The sequence below is a fragment of the Neolamprologus multifasciatus genome, chromosome 5, assembly GCF_963576455.1.
Source record: "Neolamprologus multifasciatus chromosome 5, fNeoMul1.2, whole genome shotgun sequence".
NCBI lineage: Eukaryota > Metazoa > Chordata > Actinopteri > Cichliformes > Cichlidae > Neolamprologus > Neolamprologus multifasciatus.
Genome location: NC_140443.1, coordinates 3,372,530 through 3,392,988, shown reverse-complemented (window position 1 = coordinate 3,392,988; position 20,459 = coordinate 3,372,530). Strand labels below are relative to the sequence as shown.

The 20,459-nt window shown below is 41.5% G+C and overlaps 2 protein-coding genes across 2 annotated transcripts in view; both read right to left on the bottom strand.

Annotated features, from left to right (window-relative positions):
* LOC146517808 (odorant receptor 131-2-like) overlaps positions 1-20,459 on the bottom strand; it is a 244,355-nt gene that overhangs the window by 169,659 nt on the left and 54,237 nt on the right. The window lies entirely within an intron of this gene.
* The window catches only part of LOC146517814 (delayed-rectifier potassium channel regulatory subunit KCNS2), a 27,969-nt gene continuing 8,386 nt past the window's right edge, over positions 877-20,459 (bottom strand). Inside the window, exons 2-10 of the mRNA XM_085161313.1 lie at positions 17,914-18,095; positions 17,652-17,785; positions 15,782-15,946; positions 15,531-15,702; positions 14,342-14,425; positions 13,252-13,413; positions 10,836-10,919; positions 3,901-3,993; positions 877-2,507 (exon numbers count right to left, since the gene is read on the bottom strand). Coding sequence (XP_085017439.1) covers positions 2,058-2,507; positions 3,901-3,993; positions 10,836-10,919; positions 13,252-13,413; positions 14,342-14,425; positions 15,531-15,702; positions 15,782-15,946; positions 17,652-17,785; positions 17,914-18,084 — 1,515 coding nt within the window. The 5' untranslated portion in view covers positions 18,085-18,095 and the 3' untranslated portion in view covers positions 877-2,057. The remainder of the gene's footprint in view (positions 2,508-3,900; positions 3,994-10,835; positions 10,920-13,251; positions 13,414-14,341; positions 14,426-15,530; positions 15,703-15,781; positions 15,947-17,651; positions 17,786-17,913; positions 18,096-20,459) is intronic.

Sequence of the window (20,459 nt, the reverse complement as noted above, 5' to 3'; positions counted from 1 at the left end):
ACCTTTGTTAGACACACACATGTCTGTGCGAGCTCTGCACACAGTGCACTCCGCCTCCCATTTATTCCGACCGGGATGGTTCAAGGGAAATTTCTTGATGCACTTGCGCTTTGGCATCTTTTCAGCGTGCCGCTCCGCGCTCTGTCCCGTCTGTGCGTGGGGAACAGAGATGGGCAGTAACGCGTAATCTGATTACTTTTTTTCAAGCAATGAGTAAAGTAAGGGATTACTATTGCAAAAATGGTAATTAGATTACCGTTACTTTCCCGTAGGAACGCTGCGTTACTACGTTACTAAAACTGTGATTTTTTTTTTTTGCGAGAATGTCTCATGACAGTGACGTAAGCGAGTGCGACGTTCGTGACAACAGCTGTGTGCAGATCAACAATGGATCATATATCGAGTGCAGAGAGAGTATGAGCGTGCAGCGTTTAAAGCGTGGAAGTACTGACCTTACTTTGAGTTTGATTCCATAAAAAGTGACAAAAACATTAGTGTCCGTTGTGCGTGGGAAGAAAACTTCTTTTTACAGCGAAAAAAACCCCTAAACTTCCGAGCAAGCACCGAGTAGCTACGACGTAATGGGAAACTCACAGAGAAACTCGCGGATTCTTCCACTGACCGCTGCACACCTGCACCAGGGTAAACCTCCGCCTACCCCACTCCTGCTTTACAGGTGAAAATAGAGCAACAGGACCGCTAGTCTGTGACTTTATTTATTTTCTGCTGTGTTTTACTTGCATCTATTTGAAAGACTGAGTGTAAACACACAAAATATTTTATTTTATGTGCTGGAATGTGCAGAAAATAAGTTTAAATATTAAACAAATTTCTTCCAGTCAGAGAATGTTGCATATAATGTAATTTTTGCTTGATGCATAAAGTTAAAAGATTAAAACTAATAAAACAAGTTTTAAAAAGAGACTTTTCCATTTGATTACAGTTTGTATGATGATTATGTAGAAAAAGTAGAATTGGGCTGAAAGATCTATCACTTTATCACCTGTTCAGGGTGTAAATCGTGTTTTTAAAAAGTAACTAAGTAATTAATTACTTTTGAAAATAAGTAATCACTAAAGTAACTGGATTACTTTTTTGGGGAAGTAATCAGTAATTAGTTACTGATTACTTTTTTCAAGTAACTTGACCAACACTGGTGGGGAACAACCACTTACACCATATTTCGGGGATGATGTTGCACATATGGGTCCTCTGTAGGCCTAAAGGAAAACCCGGACATTTTCATCCATCTCAAAAAAAAAAAAAAAAAAAAACCCGGACAGAACATGAAAAGTGGACATGTCCGGGGAAAAGAGGATGGTTGGTCACCCTAGCGTTTACCTCTTTCCAGTCTTTATGCTAACCTAAACATAGCTTAACTTTTCTTATTCTAGCTGCAGAAAACTACAAAAATGCTCCCACTGAGGCTTCAAATTACAAAGTTGACCAACTTTACATTTTACTTCAAGAACAAAATAACAATTCAGACTTTCATAATCTTTTTATTCGTTTCATTTCATACACGTGCATGCTTTTTCTCTTCAGTCCAGCTCAGTTAAGGCTCAATTGATTCGGTTCTTGACCTTCGTGTTTAATCTCGCCTTATGTAATTTCATTGTTTTGGGTCTTTTATCTTTTTTTTAACAGCTACATAAAAACTTCATTACCAGAAAGAACAAATGTCCACCCTGAAAGCTGCCCACATGCATGAATAATAGCAAACTACCGTCCATCACGTAGGTTTGTCATGGAAACCCAAAGCTAACAATTAAAACCCATTTACAACACGATCCCTCCAACTCCTGATTTCTTTAAATTCCCCAAAATCTGATCAAATCCCGACCCTCCTGGACTTTAGTCCTCCTGTTTATGCTCGATGAGTTCAAAGGTCAAACTTGAAGCGTACAGATCACTCTTGTGTTGCCTTGTTTTAAATAAAAGCCAGATTAAATATGAATGCAGTCATCGTTTCCATATGAACACGTCATGCATGAGGCAGGAAGTGAATCTGAACAGCTTTGATCTCCTGCCTTCATCAGCTCTTCATCAGCTCTTCATCACAGCTGATGCGGCTCCTTCTTCCTCGTTATCGACGTGTAAGACGGATGCTCCACATAACTATAGTTTATTACACCTCCTTCATCCTCATAATCTATATCGTCCTCTTCAATATCATCAATATCATCATCGTCCAGGCAGCAGCTGTCCCCGTCTGACCCCTCGTCCTCTTCATCCTCCTCTGGCACATTCTCGCAGCTCATCCTCATCTTCTTGCGGTTGTTGTTCCTCACCGACGCCTCCAGAGCTTTCTGGCGACGGTAGAAGTGGGAGAACTTGTTGAAGATGATGGTGATGGGCAGCGCCACCACCAGGGTGCCACCCAGGATGCAACCGCTTGCCGCCAACTTCCCGACCACCGTTACCGGCACTACGTCCCCATAACCCACTGTGGTCATGCTCACCGTCCCCCACCACCAGCAGGCCGGGATGGTGTCCAGGCCCACATCCTGGAATCAGACACAGAGGGATGCTTTAGACATCCAAGGTAATGATTTTCAGATGTATTAATATTATTATGTAAAGAACACAATTAAATAATAAAATACTTTGCTATATAAAATCTATCAGAACAAAGTTGAAGCTCAAAACTAATTTCCAAGAGGAAGAGATTAAATAAAGACAAACCTCTGAGCACACTGACTAATGTGCTCTTTGAACTGAATCATTAGTAATTACACCAACAGGTGTGTCTTCAAACATCACAGATATCCCTGAAAAACAGGATAACTGCCACTGTGACTGTTCACTCACTGATATTTTTATTTGTTACAGACCAAAGCAGAGCTGACAGCTGTGAAGGATTTATCAGCGTCTAACGACACTAATTAAAGTAAAACACTCTGTGAGCCAAAACCTTTTAATTAGCCAAATGTCATGAAAATCAGCTCAGGGATTTCATTGGCAGGAGGAACACGAGTGAGTATTAACACAAAGACTTTGTTACAAAGTAACTGAGTAGTTGGTTGAAGTGTGTAGCCATGTTTTCCGTCTTCATACCGTAGCATCCGCCGAACATTTCGCAATGTAATATTTGCTACGTTCATCGCTGTGTTAGCAATCCGACATTTAGGCTACGTCCACACGTACCCGGGTATTTTTGAAAACGCAGATTTTTCTATGCGTTTGCACCTTTCGTCCACATGTAAACGGCGTTTTCGGTCACTGAAAACGGAGATTTCTAAAAACTCCGGCCAGGGTGGATATTTTCTAAAACTCCGGGAAAAATGCAGAAAACGCAGCGTCAAAGATGTGCGGCTTTTTTGACGTCACACTGTGCGCCACGTTATTGTTTCGGTGAAATGAATTTCTACAATACTGTTACTGTTAATTGTCTCTGCAGTGTTTAAATGCTTACATATACACACACAGTTACTGTCCCTCCACACATACGACTCGGTTCTGCTTCTATGCCCCAGCTTTGTTTACTTTTTCCCTCCGAGGCTTCTAGACTTCTGATTGGCCAACATTTCTACACGATTAGGAATATAGCGCCACCTGCTGCTTTGGCATGTTCCTAGCAGCGTTTTCCTTCATTTCTGCCTTTACGTGTGGACGGGATTATTTTTTTAAAACAAAAACAGAAAATCTCCGTTTTCGTACACACCCGTGTACATGTGGACGTAGCCTTATACAGAGAGGAATTTAAACTGCTCGCAAAGTATTGGAAACATTCAAACCGTAAACTGATGATGGCTGTAAAACCGTACGCCACACTGAAATCACTGAAACTAAGATGTTAAACTTTTAAAAGGCAAATTCAAAGAATTTATTTGAACACGAACTAAAAGTGAAATGATTTCCACCAGTGAGGAATGCGACCCCACGTCAGTCAAACTTTACCTCTTCATACTCAGCAGTGTAGGCGATACCCGAGAAGACGGACACTCCCACGGCCAGGTAGAGCAGCAGGATGCCCACCTCACGGTAGCTGTGCTGCAGATAAAACATGGAGGGGTTGAGATGTGTTTGTGCACAAAACCTCATCAGTCACGATCCAATAACTGAGGTTCAATTTGTGACAGCGTTACAGCCAAACGCCCGCCGCCACTCCCGCCCAGCGTGAGAAAACACTCATCTGTGTTTTTTCTTGATGTGAACTTTGAGTCTGCAGCTCGCCTGACAAAATGTTTGTCTCTGTAAATGTGACTCTACTTCTAAAGTTTTGCACTTCCTCATAAAAACTCATAAAAGAAGGTTTTATAAGAAGACTAGAAGAGAACGTGTGGAAATACTGATTTTGAAAACTACAAATGTTTGTATTCGACTGCCGCACTCCTCCACCGAGCTGAAAGTCCTCCATATAATGGATGAGTTCAGTTTCTGGTTTCAGGACATCTAGATGTGAAATCACTTTGTAATAATCTGTTGACATTCTTGAGATTTTCTTACTTCAGTTTGATATGTGTTTATGACATTTTGACCTGATGTGTCCCATCTCCTGTAACATTTTTAGGGAACTCTGCCCATAACTAGGGATGGGTACCGGTATCCGGTGCCATGATGGCACCGGTTCTGACATAAACGGTAGTAACCAGACCGAAAAGCAGCGCACATTTCGGTGCTTTTTTTTTCCTGAGATGTGATACACTTTGAATTCTAGCCAATCATTTTACGTTTCCGAGGATAGTAGGCGGGTCCAGGTACGTACGTTCTTTTAGAGCAGAGCTACAGATTAAAAATGCCCAAGGCGAAGCGGTCAAAGTCTGGCTGTACTTCACAGCAAAAGATGCAAACTCAGCAGCCTGCAACAAGTGCTTTAAGCTGATACTGTGATGCTGTCAAAGGAAGTAACACCTCAAATCCGATGAAACATCTGGCGACGCATAGCGTTTTTTTTAAAAGCCGAAAAATGCGCCGTATTTGATAGCTTGCTGCGAGACCTCACACCGAGCGCATCTACTGCGGTGTGGTTCCTGTTATCGGACCCGGAGTTAGCAACATCCCCCAAAAACTCGAAGAGGAGAGTCCTGGCCCCTAGCCCTGCCAGTGTAGCAGAAATGATGATGATGATGATGCAGCAGCAGCCGTTCTTCTCTGCGTGAGTAGCTTAATGTTGTTCGTGTGTAATTTACGTTGAGTAGGCTAACCACGTTATTACATTAATGCATGTAAGGTGAACTAGCAAACATCATCATAGCTACATGCGGCTGTCTTCTTGTTTGATGGCAGATACTCCCTTCACCCTGGACAAAAAGGCTAAAATGACCAAAAAAAAGTGGAAAACAGTTAAACATGAGAGGTTTTTGGACAAAGTTTGTTTTTTCCATTGTTTAAGCTGCTTCCAGCCAAGAGTGATACCATATATGCCCCATAGCTGCAGAAAAGGCTAACATTGTTATCTTTTTACAAAAAAAAACAGCTGAACATGAGAGGTTTTTGGACCAATTTTGTGTTCTCCATTCTTTAAGCACCGGTTTGAGCACCGTTTAAGCACCGGCACCGTTACAAAAGTACCGGTTTAACACCGGTATCGGATAAAACCTAAACGATACCCATCCCTACCCATAACTTCTTATAATCCTGCCAACAATCAGTGAAAACAATCACATGAACTTCTTACTGAAAGCAATGAGCAACACAATCTGACAACACAGCAGAATTTAACACAGTTTAAAGTAGGGGTGGGGAACGTCGGGCTCCGTTTCAATCGGACCGCAAAGCAATAAAATGCATATATTTTATATATGTAACTTATAGCATGAATAAAAAAACACTGACAGTCATTAGTTTTCTGAGATAAAACAGACGGTTATGTACGTCCAAGTCAAAATCCTGCTCCTCACATACAAGGTCTTAAATAATCAGGCCCCATCTTATCTTAATCTTAATCTAAAAGCACTTTCCATACAAAGATGTAGCACAAAGTGCTTTACATGGTTAAAAGCAGCCCACCCCGCCCTCCAACTCACTCCCCACACTCTCATTAACATAAACGATCGTGGATACATACCCCCCCCCCCACACACACAAACACTTAAAGAGTAAAATTGGGCTGGGCACACATGAGCCAGGTGAAACACTATCACAGGGAGCCGTCTGCACCGGAAGCCGGTCACAGACCGCAGCCTCCAGGCCAGGCACACAGCAGGAGGGAGGCAAAGAAGCCCCCCAGCCAGGCTGAGAGGACCCCCAGAGCCCCAGCAGCCACGGTCGATCACAGCCCCGGTGCAGAGAGCGCCCTCCGAGGAAACACTGGAGATATGACCTAATAAGAGTATATACAGGATAAAAAGATAAAATAAATAAGAACGGGAAACAATATAAATATAAATAGAGTAAGAAGTTAAAAAAAATGAATAAGAATAAAATCAATAAATATTAGGTAAAACCTAAATTAATAATGTAAATAGAATAACAGGATATAACAAATAAGCATAAAATAAATAAACGTTAGGTAAAAGCTAAATTAAAAAGGTGGGTCTTGAGCCTGTTCTTAAAAACATGTACGTTCTCTGCGGCCCTGAGCTCCTCCGGCAGGCTGTGCCACAGACGAGGACCATACCGCTGAAAAGCTGCCTCTCCGTGAGCATGTGTCCTGACTTTAGGGACAATCAAAAGGCCAGTACCAGAGGACCTCAGGGTCCGCGAGGGTTCATATGGTAAAAGCAAATCTGAGAGATAAGAAGGCCCAAGACCATTAAGACATTTAAAAACCAATAAAAGAACTTTAAAATCAATCCTGAAACACACGTGGAGCCAATGACCTTGTAGTACCATATCACCCTATTAGAGCACTTCGCTCTCGCTCTGCAGGCCTACTTGTTGTTCCTAGAGTATTTAAAAGTAGAATGGGAGGCAGAGCCTTCAGTTTTCAGGCCCCTCTTCTGTGGAACCAGCTTCCAGTTTGGATTCGGGAGACAGACACTATCTCTACTTTTAAGATTAGGCTTCAAACTTTCCTTTTTGCTAAAGCATATAGTTAGGGCTGGACCAGGTGACCCTGAATCCTCCCTTAGTTATGCTGCAATAGACGTAGGCTGCCGGGGGATTCCCATGATGCATTGAGTTTTTCCTTTCCAGTCACCTTTCTCACTCACTATGTATTAACAGACCTCTCTGTATTGAATCGTATCTGTTATTAACCTCTGTCTCTCTTCCACAGCATGTCTTTATCCTGTCTTCCTTCTCTCACCCCAACCAATCACAGCAGATGGCCCCGCCCCTCCCTGAGCCTGGTTCTGCTGGAGGTTTCTTCCTGTTAAAAGGGAGTTTTTCCTTCCCACTGTCGCCAAACTGCTTGCTCATAGGGGGTCATATGATTGCTGGGGTTTTCTCTGTATCTATGAAGCGCCTTGAGGCAACTTTTGTTGATTTGGCGCTATATAAATAAAATTGAATTGAATTGAATACAGCACGTGATGTATGTCATTACGTGATTGACAACAAAGGATGAATCCTGGCAGCTGTCATGAAAACGAAGGTGGATGCAGAATGCTGCGTGTTCCAGGAAAAATGGACACCTGATTTTTTTCTTTGTTTAAGTGAAAGGCAAGCCGCTGTGCCCAGTTTGTGGCGCCGGCGCCATTACAGTTCAAAACATGCTAAACATGATGAGCTGAGAACTCAACGTTAACGCTCTTCCTTAACAAGCAGCTTTCACACGACCACAGACAGCCACAGAGAATATTACGTGTGCAAGTTTTGTGGTGAGTGCATTAATAGCCATGAAACCTCCTGAGGCTTAGTAACACGGTACTTACAGACTTTTGCATCCCTGAGTATGTGTTCATAACGCCCTTGAAGAACTTTGTAAAAAATGAAATGCTGCTTTAAAGGAAACAAATGTCAGCTTTATTAAAATAACGAAGGATGGTGCTGAAAAAGAAATGTAAAAAATAAAGAAATGCGGATCGTTTACACTGTGAAAAACAAATCTAAGAGAAAAAAAACAGTCAGTGGAGTAAAAAAAAAGAGTTATCTGAGAAATGGAGCATTTCCACAAATAAGCAGCAGTAAAAGTCAATTCACAATGAAGCTGGTCTTTTTTCAGAGAACTGCTTTTTCATTAGATTATGCATTTCCATTTTCAAGATCAAACTAAACATTAAACTAATGTTTTGAGTTAAAGGCTTTTTCATTACTTGATATGCAGGAAAGAGACCAAATAAGCTCTCAGTGCTTCATTTCAAACACCGGTCACGGATCAGGAACTTTATTAAAGTGGTGCTGCACTTTAATAAAGGCTTTAATAATCCTCTGCTGGAAGGAACAAGCTCATGGTATAGACGAGACGGAAACACAACGTGCAGATGTAAAGAAAACCAGGAGGAGCAGCATGGTCCTTCATCAACAACTCCACCTCCAAAAAATGTCAAATAAAACAGAAAACATGGATTTTCATAATATCAGATTATGTTCACAATAGAATTGACAAAATATCTAATTTTAAGAAAAATAAATGCTCATTTTGAATTTGATGGCAGTAGTCCATCTCAGGATCCTGGGACGGGCCGTGCATCCATAAACATCTGGGAACTCAGGAGACCAGCTGTTTAACAAGTGTATTAACACAAGATTTAAAAGGCAGCAGGACCGGAGGCTGATGAATCACAGGACGGTGATTCAGGCGGCTGTTTTGTCAACAAAGGAGAGAAGACTCGGTCAGAGCCAGAGCAGAGGAGTGGTTAGACTATCCCGACATCCTCTGAGGGACGGGAGGAGCGGTGGAGGGTGGACAGGCAGGTAAGTTTCCTCAGTTCCTTTATCAGTGCACACAGACCAGCTTGGAAATCCTGGGAAAGACGTCTGTTGCAGGTCAGTGGCTTAACAGCTATGCTGACTGATCACAGTCTGAGAGGTTTGGCTCGAGCGGGTCTTTAAAACTAATCACTAATCCTCAGATGGACGGCATGTGCATCAGGCGAGAAGCGATTTTCAGTTGGTGAAAGGTCCGGACTGCAGGCTGCCACTTCAGCACTTGGACTCTATCCAAGGAGCTATGCTGCAGGAATAGGAAGGCCTTCCCTGGAAAAGTTGTCGTCTGGATGGAAGCATATGTAATACCATCAGAGATGCAGGTTTTTGAACTGTGTGCTGATAACAAGCCAGCCTCTGCTCTTTAGTCCAGAGGCCGTAGCATCCATGATTTCCAAATAGAATTTCACATTTCAGTTCGTCTGACCTCAGAACAGTTTTTCACGTTGCCTCAGTCCGATTTTAATCAGCTATGAGAGACGGCGTTCCTGGATCACGTTCCCATACGGCTTCTTGTTTGCACGATAGAGCTTTAACCTGCCGTCCCGCACAGATGGCACGGTGAGTTGTGTTCATAGGCAGAACCTGCACACACAGATTTCTCCTAATTCTCTGATTATTTTGATGATATTATGCATCGTAGATGAGGAGATACCCACAGCCTTCACAATTTTAAATTCGGGAACATTATTTTGGAATGTCAAAGGAGCTTGCAAAGAAAAGCGTCTGGACTTCTTTAAGTTGCTTGAAGACGTTTCACCTTCATCCGAGAAGCTTCTTCAGTTCTAAGGTCAAATGGTGGAGAGTCCCAGATATAAACCTAGTGGGAGTTTCCCCCCACAGAGGGACAAAAGGACCCCCTGATCCTCCTCTAATCGCCTGAGCCAAGGTGTGGAACTGGGTGTGGGTCCCAATCAGAGTTTCGGGTGAGTTCATTGTGAAACCTGGCCCCACCTTACCATGTGAATTCCTGAGGTCAGATGGCCCAGGATGTGAGTGGGCGTTAAGGCGTCTGGGGAGGGAACTCAAAACTGGATTATAGATGGCAGAGAGTTGGTGTCGTAAACCACCGCCTCTGTTCAAAGATGGTCGCTCACAGTGGACGCGACCATCTGTGGGGGGATATTCTCCCACTGGGTTTAAATCTGGGACTCTCCACCATTTGACCTTAGAACTGAAGAAGCTTCTCGGATGAAGGTGAAACATCTTCAACTTAAAGAAGTCCAGACGCTTTTCTTTCCAAGCTCCTTAGACTATGATGACCTGGATGACTGAGAACCTTCAGACATTATTCTGGAATATTTTACTTCTTAGAAACGGTCTCTCTGAGCTTTTCAGTGAATAAACTTTGGGTTTATGAGGTTTACAAAAACATTTTACGTCGCGTCCCAACTTTTTAGGAATTGGGATGGTGCGTCCATTTTCATCGCTGGTGTCACTGATACATTACACATGATACTAAACACAATATACACAAAAAGGTTGCTTGGACTGATTTAGAATATAAAACCAAATTTCAGATGTTAAAGGTTGCATAAAGAAATTCTGAGCAGATTAATGTGTAAACATGACTTAAAGTGTAAATGTTGCCATCATAGATTGTGCTAGCTTCAAGGCTTTTACAGATGACCTCACTAATCCAACTTATACCTTGAAAGCATGATTTGAATTATAAACCATCCACAGCGATGCTAGCTTATATGAATTGCTAAGTCGTGTGTTTCCTAATGTTGTTTTTCTTCCATCTCAAACACACTGACACAATTCAAACTCAACAAGTGAACATCAGTGAGATCTTGTGTTAAAAACTGCAGCCCACATGCAAACGTTTGTTTCCTTCAGTGGTCTTTTTTGTGTGTCATCTCCAAAACCGTGTGCATCACATCAGCTGAGATCTGCTCACAATCCATCAACCTGTATCTGAGGCGTCTACAGAAAGGTCAACAGAACAAAATGTCACAAAACTGCAAAATAAAAATCAGTCACGTTGTTTGTACGGCTGGTTAGTGTCGCTCTGTGTACGGGATCCACACATTACAATTACATGTGTGTCTGTGGGAGCAGACAGAGTCCCCACTCACCCGCAGTGTTGCTCCCAGTGATCGGAGGCCTGTCGAGTGTCGCGCCAACTTTAACACTCTGAAGATCCTCATTAACCTGAACACCTGAGAGGACACAGAGTGGACGATGAGTCTGAATCTTTAAAAAGAGTCTAACTCTGGCTGCACGGCAGCAGCTGCAGACATTCACTACACTGATCCAACGGTGGAGTCACGAAGCTTCAAATAACGGGGTCAGTGTACGGACGCGTAATCGCCGCGAGCTTCAGACGGCTTTTTTTGTAATGAGCACAGAAGCCACACCCACCATGTGCTCTAAGCTTTTGTTTGCAAGGAACAGCCAATCAGAAGCCAAAGTGCTTGCTCATAGGGGGTCATATGATTGTTGGGTTTTTCTCTGTATCTATGAAGCGCCTTGAGGCGACATTTGTTGTGATTTGGCGCTATATAAATAAAATTGAATTGAATTGAATAGAAGAAAGTTGCATCAAAGACATGTTGGTGTTAAAGACTCTAGCATTAGCTCAGCAGCAGACCCATTTTATTTTTAGTGCTCTTTAAATGACAGTAACTCTGTTACTGCTTCTGCTGGAGACAAAATTCAATCCGTTTCAGAAAGAAGACAAGACGAGCTTTAGGGAGATATTTGGGGTATCAGGGAAGCACAAAGCATTCACAAGGTACTGCCGTCTGAACAAAGAAAAATCAACTTCACATTACTGTAACTCCTCAACCACACTGGGCTACAGAAAAAATGGTTCCTGAAAGATGAGAATTATTTTATAATTTTACAGCCACAATGATAAAATAAGCCCAGGCGGTCTGTATGATACTGGTGTGATAAAGGGTTCAACAGTGGGTGAACTGAGGCGCCTCATTAAATATAACTGTTTTGAACTGGGAATCATAAAAAGCTACTCGATTGTGAAACGAAACCCTAAAAAAATCCCTGACCCCAATGTTTTAAATTTAAAATGAACTGAACGTTATTGTTATAAAGTTCAGTTTTGTGTTGTGGCATTTGAATCTGTTTGTCATTTTAGAAATATTGATTAGAAATAGCTCCAGTTACACATGTATCATAGTCGTGCACTAATTAGCCGCACAGATCCATGAAATGCTAGACTGTCATTCAGGACCTGGAAATATATCAGACTGATGGAGCTACAATCCATAAGCCTTAGTTTCCTCCTGATTTAATAGTCGATGCGTCGTTTGAAGCTTTGTAAGATCACAAAAGACGCAGGAATAAGTAGTAGGATTTAAGAGTGTAATAACGGACTGAAACAGAAGAGGGCAGCACTGCATGTACAAGGATGCCAGCTGCCGTTAAACCCCGAAGAAGAAGAAGCAGCGCAGCCCAGCTCAGTTTCCAACAATGGCGGCAGCTAGTTAGTTTTAATATTACTCTTATTATTCTTTCTGGGTCACAAAATAAACGTTTAACATATTTTCAGGCGAGAATGTAGCTGTGTAAACCTCAAATATCTGCTCAGTTTATCAAGACACCACATATTTTCAAAAGCGCTCCGACGTTTTCGGAGACGTCTGTTAGCCACTAGCTCGATAGCTAGCCGGGGGCTAGGCTCACTAGAGCCATGAGAACACCGGACTCCCGCAAATCGTTTTCAAACCCACCGCCGTCTTTCGCTACTCAGGTTAAACATGATATATAAGTCACTTAGATAACTTAAAATGTTATTGTTTGGCTTTTTTTTAGTATTTTATTTGTTCCTGAGTAAATCTGATTGGCTGAGATTAAAGTTATAGTTTTTACACAGCTGAATAAACATCAAGCAGACAGCTGATTATCAGAAGTGTGAGATGCTCAGAATTTACTCCGGTGTCCTGTTATATTTTAGATAGCAAGGAGTTTATTGAACTTCACCGAAACAATCTGCAAATTTCATTAAAATTTAATAAACTATCATCTTGTCTTTATTTTTAGTTAGCACATACCTTAAACACTTAAAGCTGTAAGCTAATGATAGTTATATAAGAGCAGATGCTGCTGGTGCAATAAGCTGTAAGTTTTACGTCCAATGGATGATGATCTGATTAGTCGACTAATCGCAAAAATAATCGGTGACTAGTCGACTATCAAAATAATCGTTTGTGGCAGCCCTAGTGTTTAATATAAAATGAGTGTGGTCCGAGAACTGGTTGTTGTTGCTTGTGTGATCTCACTCTACATGGTCTGCAGTTATTAATACTGTCTCAGCGTTACAGTTTGAGGCTAGCAGAACCTCCACAGATGGTGCATGTAATATTAACAGTGTGCTCTTTGATGGGACTGATGAGATTAATACTGCATATCAGACACTGTCACCATAAATACAAACATTCACAGCCTTTACTGAGCGATTATGACAAATGTGACGAATCCTTCGTTACATTTTTACCAGAGCAGCATGCGGTCCACATCCACAGCACAGACCTGTATGAGTCGTCCCACGTTTCCCAGCTCGGACTCGGATCCCAGAGTCATGTCAAAGACCAGAGTGACGTAGATGGGAACCACAGACACCATGTCAATAATGTTCAGAGGGTGATGGAAGAACTTCTTCCTGTTTGGTGCGAGCAGCAGCCGCGTGACGACCTCAAAGAGATCACAAACACTCAGCGTTTGTCACTGTCCTCTGTGTTCAGCGTCTCTGTCAGCACTGACATATTTGGGCCTAATATTTAAGTTTAGGTATTTTAACTGTGCCTGGAATTTGTTTGGTTTAAACAAAGTAAATAATTAAACTGATGCAAGTCAAACAAACTGAATGAAGTATGTAACAGCTCATCATGGTCTGACTTTGCATTCTTTGAGGGGTTTTTCTCTGTGTCTCGTGAGTTCCCCGCGTCTTTGTGTGATGTTCTTTGTCTTCCTTTCATTTTACTTCCTTCTTTATTTTAAAGATTTATTTGACGGGTATTTTATTTGACAGGACAGCAGTAAAGAGGGGAGAGAGAGCAGGGAAAGATACACAGTAAAGGAACGTGGGCTCAAACCTCAAACTGACGTTCTTCCTGTTTTATTTTGAAGGGTATTTCCTCACTTGGCTTCCATAAGTTTAATCCTTTCTCTCTCTGCTGTATTTACTCTGTTGGTCTTTGTGAAGTTGTCCCTGTGTCTTCCTTCACGACCTGTTTCTCTGTTTTTTTTTTCACTTCCTGCTCCGTATTTCCGGAGTGATCCTCTCTGTTCTGTGTTTCCTTCCTTCACTGTGTAGCACGTTGCTATCTTTCAGGAGTATTTAAAGTGCCTTTTCCTTCATCCCTGCAAAGACATTAAACTCTGTGCTGTGTTTCATCTTCCCTTTGATAAATCTCCAGCGTGAGATTAAAACTGCCATATACATATTTATGATCATTTTAAAGCACATTATCTTTATTGTTTGCTTAACTGATACACAGTTAAGTTTAAGTTTAAGACATGCATGGGAAATGCCCTTATACACAACCTTAAATATTAGACCCAGTGAGTTTTTAGTGCACAGTAAAACAGTTCACAGCATGCTTAGTTTTAATCACCTCACCTCGAAGGTGAACCAGCAGGAGCAGAACACCTCCAGCGCCTGCATGGTCGGCTCTTCAATCAACTTTCCATCAGAATCAAAAGTCTGGGAGAAAAAACGGACAGAGGACAGTTTCTAAAAGTGTTTTAAATTAAACATTTAGTGATTTCAAATGTATTAAAATTTGAGAGCCCATTAGATATTTTTATTTTGAAATAATTACAAACACAAATTTTGATTTATGCATCTCTTCAACGACAGGTTTTACTTTAACAGACATCAAAGGTAGAATGCTCAGGTCAGCATGAACGCTGATCTTAGAGCCAAAGAAAACAGAAACACATGGTGGCTAAACAGAAATGATCTGTTGTAATAAATGCAAATACAAGCATCAGTAAAAGTGATGATAAAAGGTGGACTAAGGATAAAAACGTGTTAAAAATAGACTCAATAAGGCATCAAGAATTTAAATAAAACACAAGTAAAATCTATCTGACTGATTAAATCATTTTATTGGTACTTTATTCTTTTGTAATTATCTTTATGTAAATAGTTGTTCGTGTGTTTTGTGACTTAATCAGGAAAAATCTAAAGCACAGAGAGCTGCGTGTCCAAGCTGTCGATTTACTGGTTCATTTCGTTTCCCACCATCACCTTTGGCCACTTACTGAAAGAGTGAGGTCACAAACGAAGGAAGTGAACTTCCTCTGCAGACCGTCTGAGCAGTTAAAGGACACACTGGAGAGATTATAGCTCAGTTTACTTCCTTAAAAAGCTGGAGGAGCTGGCCAGGACATCGCTGTCCCTGTGACCTGGACCCGGGTACTTTGGCTTTCACAGAGCTGACTTTTAGCATCACTCTGTTTGGATCCAAACAATTATCAGTATTTTACTTTGTTTTCAGTTCAGGTTGTTTCAAGCATGTTTTTCTATCTTTCTCAAAGCGGATTTAAGGCTCTTTGTGAATGACATCTTTGGTAATATCAGGCGAGTGTAAGTCACACAAAATTAGTTTGTCTATTTGATTTCACTGAGTTTGACTCTGAGAGCAAACAAACTGTTTTAATGAACCTGTGGATGAACAGGGTTAAATACTCTAACTGTCTTCACGTGAGCCTAAATCAGCCCGATGAAGCCAACAGATGCTTCCTGCTGAAAGCTGACTGAACCGTGTTGTTTGGTCTCCACGTTTCGAGCTCGCCGTACCCACCTGATACTCTGGCATGCTGTTGATACACATGGTGGAGATGGATGTGAGCACCACTGCGATGGAGAGCAGACTGAAGAGCTTGCTGGGGATGGAGTATCCCGGGTTCTCCAGCGTCAACCACAAACACTTCCTGATGTTCCCGTAACGCACTTCCTGGAAGTGCTGCATGTCTCTGCGAGGGTGGAAAAAGGCAGCGAGTTAATAATTTATTTTAAAAAAGGAGAAAGAAAGTGCAGCTGTGTGTCTTTTACTTGTTTAAGTCGGATATCTCGTCCACAGATGTGTCTACACTGCTGGCGTCGCTCTCATCGTCCCAGCTGCGATGTCGGCTGCTCTCCAGCTTGCGGTCGTGGTAACGGTAACTACAGCAACTGTCCAGGAAGAACTCGTTGATGCCCCAGTACTCGATCTCCTGGCTGTTCGGGGAATAGAAGCCAAATCAAGGTTATCTATGCAGTATTAAAAGAAAAGTACAAACTACATCAAAATAAAATGATGTTTTTTTCTTCATCTGCTTCCAATGTTATTAGTGCACTAAATGGATCCATGACTCCTATAATTATGCTGCATAAACAAAGGACATATGCAAGCAGGCCAAAGGCCTAATTCACGTTAAATCCCTGCTTGTTCTTTCCAGGATGTGTTGGTGTGAAAACCAGGATGTGTTCCTGAAGGTAACCAACAGGCTTTTTGAGCAAACCTCAGTTTAACAAAAGTTAAAGAAAAGTAAAACAAAAACAATCCAACCGTGGAGCTCAGTGTTTGCGTTCATGCCCAGGACACGGGACCAATCAAAGCCTCCACCGCCAGCGCTGCACCCTCAGTGACTGTAGATGATGTCACATTTGGGCACAACATCAGTGCTTCAGTGTGTGAGATCATGAATAAGAGGTGAGATGTTACAACTTAGTCTTAGTAGTTTGGGTTTGTGACTTTTTTAAAGGATCAGCTGCTTAACCCTTTAAAGCCGGCTGGAGCGGACACGCTCCGTTTTGCGCAACTATTTTTAAATCCCGGTAGCTCTGCAAACACGTAAGCTAGCGCAATATTTTTTGCATATGAAACTGGAGGAGTTGTACTTACATCTTATGCCATCAGCTTGTCCTCGGTCACGGTTTCCTTCCACATATAACTTTGCAAAAACTGCATAAAAAGCGCTTGCAGCAACAAAAACATAATATTCCAGAAATAGGCTTTGCCGATCCGATCAGCTGTTCATAACACTTCCTACGTCCATCAGCACGAACTATCGCATGTCTGCCATTACCTGCACGAAACTGGAAGTGACGTCATTTTGCGGAAATGTAGTTTTTTACCATCAGGGCCTCGTGAGCCTATACTGGTGTTTTTATAAGTTATGTTTGACTTTATGACTTTCTGTGTCGTTTCTGGGATGCTTAGGACTCATATTGCACTGCTGGAAATAGTTTATTTTGATGCATATGCTGTTATTTTGCAAATTTGCACTATAATATTTATTTTCGTTTTTCCTGCAGTATATAAAAATTGGTGTATTTCAAAAATAAAACTATGAAGACACTCAAAATAAATTTCCTGTGGTGGGAAACTATTTTGTGCAACTTTTTTGTATTTACAGTTCTGAGGGATAAGCCTCTTAAATTTCTCTAACTAGAAATATATGTTAAAAAACAAAAACGATTTTCTATTCTTTTGTAGTTTATTGCACTTTTTTGCAATTTATGTAATTACTATGCACTTAATGCAGACATATTAATAAAATCTGGGCTATAATGGTTGTATTGATGTATAGAAACTTGAAATGCTCCCAAAAATGGCTCCACAGCATGTAAAAATATAATATAAGCTCTGGCGGACTTGGTTCTATGGTAGGTCTTAAAGGGTTAAATTTTACACGATTGTGTAGAGTTGAGGAATTCATTTTACTGTTTATGTTTTTAGGTTTTAAAGTTTTTTATGCAAAGCAACAATGAACAGTGAAGTCCGTTAACAGCTGCTGTGTCTGATTACAGGTCAGATGAGCTAAACCAAGAAAAACTGAACTGACTAAAACCAGTTACAGCTAGATTGGTATGACAGGTGTAAAGGCTCTCTGGGATGCAGAGGGATGAGGATGTTGAAATGAATGTTGCTCAGTCAGACCTGAAGGAGAAGACGCACAGCTCCTCCATGATGTGAAGTTTGCCAGTTTGGTAGAAGTGGATGACGTAAGGAAACAGGCCGGGATTCCTGTCAAAGTAAAACTCCTTCTCCTGCACATCATAGTCGTCACACACCTATAGCAGGAAAGGTGGGAACACGACAGAGGAAGAGTGAAGAAGAAGAGAAGCGGGTGGGCTTTTAGCAAGTCAAGCAAAAATCCATCACGTCTCGTGTCAGTCGTATCCCACTCACGCCCAAACACCTGCAGTATGGCCTCCTCTGAGTCACATGCCAGCAGCTTTCCCAGTCTGGTGTCTGGGAATTTCTTCAGCGTGCTGGAACAGAGGCTCCTCTTCAGACCTCCGACGTTCACGTGGACGAGACCCTCGTCAGAGTCCTGGTGAGCCCAGCTGGGCAGACTCTCCTTCCCCATGGTTAGATCAGCTGAGACACAAAGACAATGAAATAAACACAAACTGAAAAACACCACTGTGACACTTTTTAGAGACATTTAATTTTGTGGTTACATTAAAAAAGACACGATGTAGATAAAAAAGAAACTGTGAGTCTGATCTATCGGTGTGTTAGCCTGAGTCCTGTAAACACGCCCTTTCCAACATATTTACCACATCATGCCAGTTTACTCAACCATCTGTCACCATTCATTTCCTGTCACCACATCCCCGCATGTCTCCACTGCAACAGTTTCCCTTTGTGTCATTTGCAGTGTTGGTCAAGTTACTTGAAAAAAGTAATCGGTAACTAATTACCGATTACTTCCCCAACAAAGTAATCCCGTTACTTTACTGATTACTTATTTTCAAAAGTAATTAATTACTTAGTTACTTAGTTACTTTTTAAAAACACGATTTACAACCTGAATAGGTGATAAAGTGATAGATCTTTCAGCCCAATTCTACTTTTTCTACATAATCATCATACAAAATGTAATCAAATGGAAAAGTCTCTTTTTAAAACTTGTTTTATTAGTTTTAATCTTTTAACTTTATGCATCAAACAAAAATTTAATTATATTTAACATTCTCTGACTGGAAGAAATTAGTTTAACATTTAAACCTATTTTCTGCACATTCCAGCACATAAAATAAAATATTTTTTGTGTGTTTACACTCAGTCTTTCAAATAGATGCAAGTAAAACACAGCAGAAAATAAATAAAGTCAAAGACTAGCGGTCCTGTTGCTCTATTTTCACCTGTAAAGCAGGAGTGGGGTAGGCGGAGGGTTACCCTGGTGCAGGTGTGCAGCGGTCAGTGGAAGAATCCGCGAGTTTCTCTGTGAGTTCCCCATTACGTCGTAGCTACTCGGTGCTTGCTCGGAAGTTTAGGGTTTTTTTCGGTGTAAAAAGAAGTTTTCTTCCCACGCACAACGGACACTAATGTTTTTGTCACTTTTTATGGAATCAAACTCAAAGTAAGGTCAGTACTTCCACGCTTTAAACGCTGCACGCTCATACTCTCTCTGCACTCGATATATGATCCATTGTTGATCTGCACACAGCTGTTGTCACGAACGTCGCACTCGCTTACGTCACTGTCATGAGACATTCTCGCAAAAAATCACGGTTTTAGTAACGCAGTAACGCAGCGTTCCTACGGGAAAGTAACGGTAATCTAATTACCGTTTTTGCAATAGTAATCCCTTACTTTACTCGTTACCTGAAAAAAGTAATCAGATTACAGTAACTGCCCATCTCTGATCATTTGTGATTAAATTGCTGGTTAATTTCGAAAACTGTGAACGTATGTGGATAAAACCCAAACAGCCAAGCTGTGCTCAGACATAAAAATCAATTCAGCTTTGAATTAAATCTCCACAGGACACAAACACAGATCTACAGCAGTTTCTGTGAAGACTTCTCATTATCCCCCCCCCCCCCCCCCCCCCCCCCCCTTTTGATTCTTGTCCCACATGTGAATCTGTGAGTAAGACACATAAGTGAGACAGTGAGAGAAAAGAAGCATTAAAATGTAATCATCTTAAAAGGAAAAGACATCAGAGACGGAAAAGCCAATTCAAAGTGACGTTTCCTAACTTAAATCGGCGTTTTCAGCCGTGGTTCTGCTGAGCCGAAGCTCAGAGGCATTTCTCAACGTTTTCTTTTTTTCAAAGAGAATTTATCGACGCATGGTTTTCTGAGTACACGCGATCTTTACGGTCCAGATTCAGTTACATGAGAGCTGCTTTATATTCGGCAACCGCAGCCTTCTAGTGAGGAGTAAGTACTGCGATACAGTATCACTAACAATGATAAATAATCCCCCTCTGTTCTACTGTCACTCACTGAAACAATCAAGTTTTATTCTTATTCTTGCAGCTATACGTTATGTACAGGCAGAGGAAACCTATGCAGTTCAGGCTGCACAGTTTATCCTTCTCCTCCTTCCTTCTATGAGACATGTGCCAGGCTTCAGACTGTGCTAAACACTCAGATTCACACAGTTTTTTCTGCTCTTGGGTCTTTGTGATGTCATAAAGAGTGGACATCTCCACCCATGTCCATCCTGGACATTATGGATGGGGATAGAAAATAATATATTCCCCAAAACCAATCAGAAACAAGCTGGGAGGAGCTAAATCGTCTGGTTTCAGACAGAGGATGAACTGGGAGAGTTTCACCATGACATAAACAAGGATTGTTTTGAACTGCGATCACTCAGAGCTATTCTTGGGGCTGGAAATTAGCTGAATACGAACCCTTTGATGACAGACACAAAATTTTAATAGAAGCTGTGATCGTTTGACTGAATCATGACTCATCTCTCGCCCTTAATCTTTGTCGTCTTTGT